The sequence below is a fragment of the Eptesicus fuscus genome, chromosome 10 (assembly GCF_027574615.1).
Source record: "Eptesicus fuscus isolate TK198812 chromosome 10, DD_ASM_mEF_20220401, whole genome shotgun sequence".
NCBI classification, from domain to species: domain Eukaryota; kingdom Metazoa; phylum Chordata; class Mammalia; order Chiroptera; family Vespertilionidae; genus Eptesicus; species Eptesicus fuscus.
The window spans coordinates 4,863,505-4,872,186 of record NC_072482.1 but is presented as its reverse complement, the minus strand read 5'-3'; the positions used below and the strand labels follow the sequence as shown (position 1 = coordinate 4,872,186).

Genomic DNA, 8,682 nt, shown 5'->3' with positions numbered 1-8,682 from the left:
CCTGGACAGCTCTGTGGGAGAGGGGGTGACCACGCCTCCTCCGGTGCCACCAGTCCTGAGGGTGAGACCGGGGCAGGGTACTCGCCAGGGCACAGCGGAAGACTAAACACTGGGCAGCCCCTGGGCTGGGGCTGGAGCGGAGGCCTCCGAGAGCGAGAGAGAGAGAGAGAGAGAGAGAGAGAGAGAGAGAGAGAGAGAGCGCGCAGGGTGGTGGGGAAGGAGGAGGGAGGGGCCGGAGGGGGAGGTCGGAACCCGCCCAGGGAAGCAGCGGGACAGGGACTGGCAGCCTGGGGTGGGGCAGTGACTCCTGACGGGAGGGTCCAGGAGGCATCTCTGAGCTCAGGAGACTCTGGTGGGACCGAAAGCGTGGACTTTGTGATGTCTCTGCTGGCTAAGCCCGGAGACCCTCACCTGCCCAGGGGCCGTCCCCCCAGTCCCACCAGCCGGGCCTCCTGGCGGTCCAGCAGATGCTCCATCTCTTCGTATTTTTTGTTTTGTTCAGTTTTGACTTTTAAAAAAATAAAAGCTTGATCGTAAAATATGTCTGGAACTCTATGGCAAGGGGAGGTGACAAGGTGGGAAGGAAGGGGAGGTGGGCAGGAGTGGGGGCTGTGTGGAGGGAGCAGGGCAGCTAGATGGCCTCCACGTAGTTGGCGGGATAGAGGCCAAACTGCCCGCTGTCCAGCCGCCCGCGGCACCAGCCCTGCTCGTCCTCCTCGCCCAGCTTGGTGAGCTCATCGCCTGGGAAGGACACGGAGGAGCTCCTGACAGGGGCTCGGAGAGGCCGTCCCTCCGACCCACGCTGCTAGGTAGGCCCCCCCCGCAGCCCCCATACTCTGATGCTGGGCCGACCCCAAACCCTCCCCGGGTATTGCCCCAAAGCCTGCCCCAGGGGACCAGCCCCAGCCACACCCAGGCATCCGCCTCCAGCTTCACTTCCCAGGTCAGTAGTCGGGGACCCCCAATCCAGGTCGGGCCTAACCCCCAACTCTACCCTCAGGTCCTGACCCCGCCCCGGGCATCCAGTGACCTCTCAGGCCCCGCGCTGGCCCTCTAGTTAAGTCTAGGCCCCGGGGCTGAGGTCTCACTCCAGGTCCCGGCCACAGCCCGCGCCAGGCCACGCCCACCGCGCACTCCCGGCCCTCCGGCCCCGCCCCTCCGGCCCCGCCCCTCCCCGCACTCCCGGCCCTCAGGCCCCGCCCCCCGCCCTGGCCCCGCCCACCCCGCACTCCCGGCCCTCCGGCCCCGCCCCGCTGGCCCCGCCCATCCCCGCACTCCCGGCCCTCAGGCCCCGCCCATCGCCGCACTCCCTGCCCTCAGGCCCCGCCCCTCCCCGCACTCCTGGCCCTCAGACCCCGCCCCGCCGGCCCCGCCCATCCCCGCACTCCCGGCCCTCAGGCCCCGCCCCGCCGGCCCCGCCCATCCCCGCACTCCCGGCCCTCAGGCCCCGCCCCGCCGGCCCCGCCGGCCCCGCCCATCGTACCAGCCTTGAAGCTGAGCTCGTCCTGCTCCTGGCCGTCGTAGTCGTAGAGTGCCCGCACACGCACCCCCTTGGCGTCGTCCTCGAAAGGGTTGGCGCCCCCATTGGCCTCACTGCCCCCAAATGTGTTCCCGCTCTCATCGTCTGACCACTCGGTGACGTACGGCTGGCCCCTGTCATAGCTGCTCACGCTGAGAAGCAGAGAGGACGCGGCACGAATTGCCTCTCGCCTCGTCCCCAGCTCTGCCGCTCTGCCCAGCCAGAGCGCTGGCCCCACAGCTCAAGGCTGGAGCTGGGGCGGGCTTTGTAAGAGGGGTCCCGACCCAGTGACCCTCACTGACCGCTCTTTGAACATATGGGAGACAAGACTATTAGCATTATTACTCAGCCTTAGAGTGAGGGGGTGCTGAAGGGGACCCCAGAGAACATCTGACTCCTCATGAGAGGGGCAGTACAATCTAGTGGTTAAGAGTGATGATTCTGGAGCCAGACTCTTGGGCATCATAGCCTGGCTCTGAGGCTAGTAACCCACTGTGTGACCTTCTGCAATCACTTAACTTCTCTGGGTATCAGTTTCTCCATCTGCAAAATGGGAATATTTTCACACTTCTCAGAATGCTGCAGGCTTCAGTGAGTTAATATATGAAAATGCTTGGAACAGTCCCTGGCACACAGTAGGTGCGCGATAAGGATTAGCTATCACCATTTTTGAAAGGAGAATGAGGTTGCTGTGACTCAGACCATTTCTTGTGTCTTAAGGTAAAACTCAGAGAGATTCCTGGCCTGTAAGAAGCTCCACAGGAGACACTCACCTGCCACGGTCGCCAGCCTGGGATGTGGACTCCAGCACCCCAGTGGCATTGGTCAGCGCTGCCCCCTCTGCCTTCTTAGGCTGTTTCTCCTTCTTGGCGGCGGTGTGAGGGAGGTCTGGGTTCCACTCCTGGTGGACGCCAGGGGAGCAGTCAGGCTGGGCGGTGCTCCCTGAGGCCCCTTCCAGCCTCCTCAGACTCCTTCCCCAGCCCCACACAGCCTTACCTCAAACTGGGGCCAATTCATGGGCATGCCGGGGCCGCTGGTGCTGCGGAACCATCTGAGGTCCTCCTGGGCGTCGGCCCCCCGGATGACCTGCTCCAGCTCCCGGTACACATGGACATAGCTGTGCACAGGGAGACGGGGCGGTGGGGGGCAAGATGCACATGGCCTCTCTCATCCTTGGTGAGGGCAGGAGCCCACTCTGGGGACCAGGTGCTGGCCCCCAGCTAGGAGTCAGGCAGGCTTCCCAGGAGCCATCTCCGTGTGGGCATGCCCAGGGGACACCCTTCGCCGCCCCACCTCAGCCACTCACCCATCTATCCGCATGTTTCTCGAGCACCCAGTGCACCAGCGGCCTCTGTGCTTGGAGCCTCTTCTCTCCTGGCCCCTGCAGCTCAGCCCTCCCCTTCCTGTCACCGCAACACGGGGCCCGGGATGCCTCGCACCCGCTCTGCCCTCCCCTGGCTGCGCCTGAGCCACCGTGCTGCCCGCCCGGCTACCTGCTGCTCTCGGCCAGGTTGAGGTGCCGTTTGATGTCCAGCAGCACCTCCTTGAGGAAGACCAGCCGCTTCTCCTCGAACTGCTGGCACTGTTCGAACACCTGCTCCATGCCCTCCATGTACTGCGGGGTGGTCTTGCCCACTTCGTCCAGCACCTTCTCATACTTCTCCTGCGTCTGGAGGCACCAGGACACAGGCAGCGTGAGTCCCAGGCCCGCAGCTGCCAGCCCCGCCCACTCCACGGGCCCTCGGCGCCCAGCCCGGCCGGCACCTTCTGCACATCCTGCTTGCACTTGTCCACTTTGTCCTGCAGCTTCTTCTGCTGCTCGGGTGTGACCGACTGCTCCGTCTTGCTGTTCATCTCCCGGGTCACGGCCAGCTTCTCCTCTTTGCAGGCCAGATGGTAGGCCTTCTTGGCGGCCTCCAGCTGTGGGGAAGCAGAACAGGCGGCCGGCCTCCTACTTGTGAGCAGGAGCAAATGCGGGCACTCGTCAGCCCTCCCACCTGCCCACTCTGCCGGGAGCTGCGCGCACGCAGTCTTAAGAGGCAGGAGGGATGCAGGCCCTGGCTCCCGGTATTTGGGAGCAGTGCCCACCTGTGGAGGTCTCCCTGCACCGCACAGCCTGCTGCCCCAGGACACACTCCTGGCGAGCGCTGCGGTGCCTGCCCTGTCTGGGGATACGGCCTGCTCCCCCATGGCACAATCCCAGAGGGCAGTGCACCGCCACCCCATCTGTGGACTGGCCCTCTGAGCTCAGCGGCCCACCCTCGCCCCCTCTGTAGCATCCGCCCCCTGGCACCTCCTTCATCTTCTTGGCCCAGGGCTTCTGGGCCTTGCGGAAGCCGTCTTCAGCCTCCTTGGTCTCCTTGAAGCCGCCCATGATCTGCTTGTGATAGGCATCCTTCTGCCAGTTCTTGACCTTCTCCAGGTCCTCGTTCAGCAGGTTGTTCTTCACCTCCTGGTGCAGCTCGCTCACCTTGTCCGCCTCCGTCATGATGGCACCCCAGGCCCGCTCCAGGCTGCCATACTGTGGGCCTGAGGAAATGGCCATGGGGTCCCGAGGCCCTCATGATCCCCTGCCTAGAGGCCCCCCTCGCACCACCCTCCTCCGCTCTCCCTACAGTTTTCTTCATCCTCCAGGGCCCAAGCACAGCCACCTCCTCCAGAAAGGCTTGTCTGATTGCTCTGTCACACACCTCAGCCTGCAGCCCTCACCGAATTCTTAGACATCTGCCTCTCTGTCTGCACCCTATCTTCCCAGGGGGGATAGCCTCAACCCTGTGAGCTCTCACAAGCCCAGCACAGCACCAGCACACAGTAGGTGCTCCAGGAATGTTGGCTGAATGCAAACCTGAAGAACCAACTGGTGACAGATACCAGGAGGCTACTGGGACGAGACATCCCACAGCCTGTTTCTCTGTATACTGGCATCAACTCTGTGCCAGGCGCTGTACTAGGCAGTACAGGCCCAGCCCTAGCCCTCATGGAATTCAGAGTCTAGTGGAAGAGAAAAACATTCCTCAATATATGTAAACTTCCATTTGAAGCTGTTCTAGATTAAAGGAATCTAGCGACATGACAACTAAATGCAGTATCTGATTCTGAATTGGACCCTGGACCAGAAAACAACTGCTATAATAAAATATGCACATGGGCCAGATTAGATGTCCTGAATTTGATAGCTGAACTATGGCTACATAAGTGAATGTTCTTATTCTTAGGAGATACATGGAGAATTTAGGATGAAGGGGCATGTCTCCAATTGAAATGTTTCAAAAAAATATGCATATAAATAGGGGTAAAACCAATGTGGTAAAATGTTAACTGGTGAGTCTGGGTGAAGGGTATGCCGTTCTCTTCTATTCTTGTAACTTTTCTCTGAGTTAAAATTATTTCAAAATAAAAAGTTTGGGGACTTGTTTGTTTGTTTGTTTTTATATCCAAACAAAAACTGTACAAAGTGGAGTTGAAGTGCAGGGAGACCTGGCTTGGTCTGGGAGGGGAGGAGTGCAGGTGTGGGGGCAGTTCCCGCAAAGGCCCTGTTGCTGGAGGCTGCAGGTGCATCCAGGTGGCTGGGTGCTCCCAGGATCCAGACAGTGGGGTTAGGGTCTGGGGTGTGCCCAGGGGATGGGCACGGGGCGGGGTGGGGGGGGGGGGGCAGCACCTTTCTCGATGAGCTGGCGCCAGCGCTTGGCCCAGTCGGTGAGCTGCTGCGCGTAGGCCTTCTCGATCTTGGCGCGCTCCTGCACGCAGTTCATCAGGTCGTTGCACAGGCGGTGCCCGTCGTCGATGCGCTTCACTGTCCGCTTGTAGTTCCCCACCTGGCGGCCAAGCAGCGTGCGCGACTCCCATGTTCCCCGCCTCCCCGCCTCCCCGCCGCCTCGCCCCTTGCAACCACCCGCCCTGGCCGCCGCGTCCTGCAGGGGGCGCCCGCCACCGCCATCCCAGTGCGCCTTGGGACCCCTCCTCACACCCCTGTCTATACACTCCCTCCTCACACTTTAAACACAATTTTGTCGCTGCCACAAAATGCAGAAGGTTTTTTATAATTTGGACTTGGGCCAAATGCATTATTCATTTCATTCTTATGAGCTAAATCTATTTATATAGAGTCATAAGCATTGAGTTGAGCTGCAACTTCTTGACATAATATTATGTTTTGTAGACATCTCATTAAACACTTATTAATTTAGGTTTGGCAGATTTCACTTTGGGTTTCATAAGCCAATAGAAAAACATTTTCTGGGTTTCAAATATTTTGGGAGGCTCTGAAACACTGGCCTGTCTCCACTCCTATGTTGCTGTGGGGCTCCCCGAAATCACTCCATTTCCCTGGGACCAGTGCTCCGCCTCCTCACCCCACAGGGGAGGGACAGGGAGCCGCTGTGAAAGGCTGTGTGAGCTGTGAAGTGCTGCACCTGTCCATGTAAAGTGCCAGGACCCTGAGCCAGCGCCCAGAGCAGAGGGCCAGGGGGGCCTGTTCCACACCAGAAATACCAGGGGATGTCCCAGGGGCAGCTGTGGGCAGGGCGCTCTGGGCTCAGTGGGTGGTCGTAGCCTGCTGGACATGGAGGGCTTTGCAGAGGCCCGAGGGGGGCCCGAGGGGCTGGGGGGCAAGGCCTGAGGTATGAGGTGGTTGGAGCTGGGCCTCTGCAGCCAGGCTACGCTGTCTGGTCCCCAGGACTGGGAAGTGTCAAAGCCTCACCTCCCAAAAGCTGTCGGTGGTCTCCTCCGGAGCTAGGGAGGCCTCGTCGTAGGACCCGGACATGGTGTGGCCGTGGCAGGATGGACAGGCGGGGAGCGGCGGTCAGCAGGCTGGGCTGCTCATGCGCTGGAGAGGAAAGAGATCCTGGAGATGAGGGACATGGTCCACATGCCCCATTCCAGGCCCGGGCCCCAACTTGCTGTGGGGATGAGGGCTCCCCAGGCAAAGCCTTGCATTGGGATGGGGACTTCCTGCCCGGGGACTGGCTCACCAACCGTCCCCAGGGTAGCCCCAAGAGTCTCCCTGCAGTACCCCTCGTGCCCACTTCCCATCTCTCACTCCATCCCCTCTCCCCCAAACCCATCCTCCAGCTCCAGTGTGGGCATTCTCTCAGAAGCCTGCCCAGCCACCAGGACATGGCACCAGCCGCTGCTTTGTGTCCCTGGACTCGGAGCTGAGAGTTAGAGCCACGTAATCGCGTATTTGCTTTCGATAAACCTGTGGTTTGTTTCGTAGACACATAGGTCTTCAAGGCCAGCAATCAGACTTATCTCCCTGAAGCCCCCCACTCTCCCTCCTCCTCCCCCCCCCCAGGGCCTGACACCCTGTGGGACCATTAGAGTTCAATAAACTGCAGCTGGCATCTCAATCTGCCCCCCTCGGCACTGCCCACCCGACCCAGGCAGGTCCTTGCACGAGGCCCAAAACACCCACCTAAGCTCCCCACCAACATAGGGCCCCTGGTTCAACCCCTAAATCCCCCCAAACCCCCTACCTGGAGCCTGGACCAAGTTCCCTGGGAACTGGCTGCAGGCACGTCCCACCTCCCGCCCAAGCTGGGCTCCTCCTCGGCTCCCTGAGCTGCAAGGCCCTCAGGCTGCCCTGGGCCCAGCCCAAGGCTTCAATGAGCTGCTTCCATGTCCCTAAGAGTCCCGGACATGCAGCGTCCTGGCCCGCAGGTCAGACCGCCGTGATCTGTGTGAGCGTCAGGCAGCTGTGTGTGGCCTGGAACTGTCGGCCGGCATCACGGCTGTCCAATCTAGGCCATGTGCTGCCCCAGGGCTGGGGCAGGCGCTGCCCTGCGCCCACCCCCACCCAGTGCTCACTGCCACCCAGGCAAGAATGGTTCAGTTGAATGGCTCAGTCGTCAGGAGACTAGACCCAGAGGGCCAGGGGCCTGGTCTCCAAAGGGGCAGTGAGGCCAAGCCAGGCCTGATCCCACTACAAGCTGACAGCCTGGGCCCAGGGTCACCTCCCTGGTTCCACACTGTACCCTCAGGGACTGTGAACCCTGACCATGAGGACACCTGGGGGAGTGCTGGCCTCTGCAAGGTTTAGCCCAACCTGGGGTCCGCGGACAGGGGCACTCGCACATGAGGATCCTGGGCGGAGGAGGTCCCTGCCCCTCTGGCCTCAGTCTCCCCAGCTGTCCGGGGGCTAGTGCTCTTGGCCCAGTCATAACCAGGGCTGCCTCCTTGCATCTCTCAGGCATTGATTTCGTTCCTTTCCCCTTAGCACAAACTCACTTTCTCCCAAACTTATGGCCAGCGGGGGTGCGTGGAGAGAGGGCAGCTAGACTTCATCAAGGGACAAAGAAATGAGTCTGAGATTTTTTCCTTTTAATTTGGCACTTTTCACTTATAAAGCAGTACTTGCTTCACGAGGAAATGTTGCACTGGACATGGAGAAGTAAAAGGCAGGGATATGTGATGAAGGACTTTCAGCCAGGTTAGGTAAGGATCCCTGGGACAGAGCCACCTAGAACCCTCCAAGTTACATAGAACTTGGGGACACCCCCCCCCCATGTGTGCGGCTCATGGGGGGGACTCCCTCATGAAGTGAAGGTCGAGAGCACCCCTGGTAGAGGGGGAGCGACCTGAGACAACCTCGGTGTCCTTTCTCACCGTCACAGAGGCACACGTCCCTCACCCAGCGCCCCACGGTTCTAGGAATTCCCCTTCCAGCCAGTGGGGCGAACTGCGGCTGCCCGATGGAATTTACAGCAGATCTGCCTGGGAAAGCCAAAGGCCGGACACAACCCGGACGCGTCCAGGGGCCGGTTCAGTGAGTGGAGGCGCAGGCCGGCCGCGGAATGTCCGGTCCTGCACGCACCCTCCCAGGCCATGTGACTAAAGCCAAAGGAGCGAGGTGCAGAACAGCGAGGCTGCGAGGCTCCTGGCTCCACGGGGGGCGGACATGCACACGCGGGAATATTTTTGGAAGCTGGAAGAACTGGGTGGCTGGGGATGGGGTGGGAGATTTTTCACTAGGCTCTTTTATGCCTTTTAAATTTTGCCTTGTGTGCATAAATTGCCTATTTCTTAAAACCCTCCAGCCTGTGCTGGAGGAGAGCAGAGGGAGCTGGGCGCAGGACCGAGGGTGCACTTGAAGCATGGAGGCGGGGCTGGGCAGCCAGGACCTGGCAGGTCGGGCTAGGAGGATCGCTCTCCACCTGGTCCAGGCC

General features: G+C 60.8%; 1 protein-coding gene across 1 annotated transcript in view; it reads right to left on the bottom strand.

Moving 5' to 3' along the window:
- Positions 1 to 218: 218 nt before the first annotated feature.
- PACSIN1 (protein kinase C and casein kinase substrate in neurons 1) overlaps positions 219 to 8,682 on the bottom strand; it is a 29,759-nt gene continuing 21,295 nt past the window's right edge. Inside the window, exons 2-10 of the mRNA XM_028161287.2 lie at positions 6,219 to 6,344; positions 5,178 to 5,334; positions 3,813 to 4,048; positions 3,284 to 3,439; positions 3,013 to 3,188; positions 2,516 to 2,636; positions 2,293 to 2,420; positions 1,484 to 1,671; positions 219 to 741 (exon numbers count right to left, since the gene is read on the bottom strand). Coding sequence (XP_028017088.1) covers positions 632 to 741; positions 1,484 to 1,671; positions 2,293 to 2,420; positions 2,516 to 2,636; positions 3,013 to 3,188; positions 3,284 to 3,439; positions 3,813 to 4,048; positions 5,178 to 5,334; positions 6,219 to 6,281 — 1,335 coding nt within the window. The 5' untranslated portion in view covers positions 6,282 to 6,344 and the 3' untranslated portion in view covers positions 219 to 631. The remainder of the gene's footprint in view (positions 742 to 1,483; positions 1,672 to 2,292; positions 2,421 to 2,515; positions 2,637 to 3,012; positions 3,189 to 3,283; positions 3,440 to 3,812; positions 4,049 to 5,177; positions 5,335 to 6,218; positions 6,345 to 8,682) is intronic.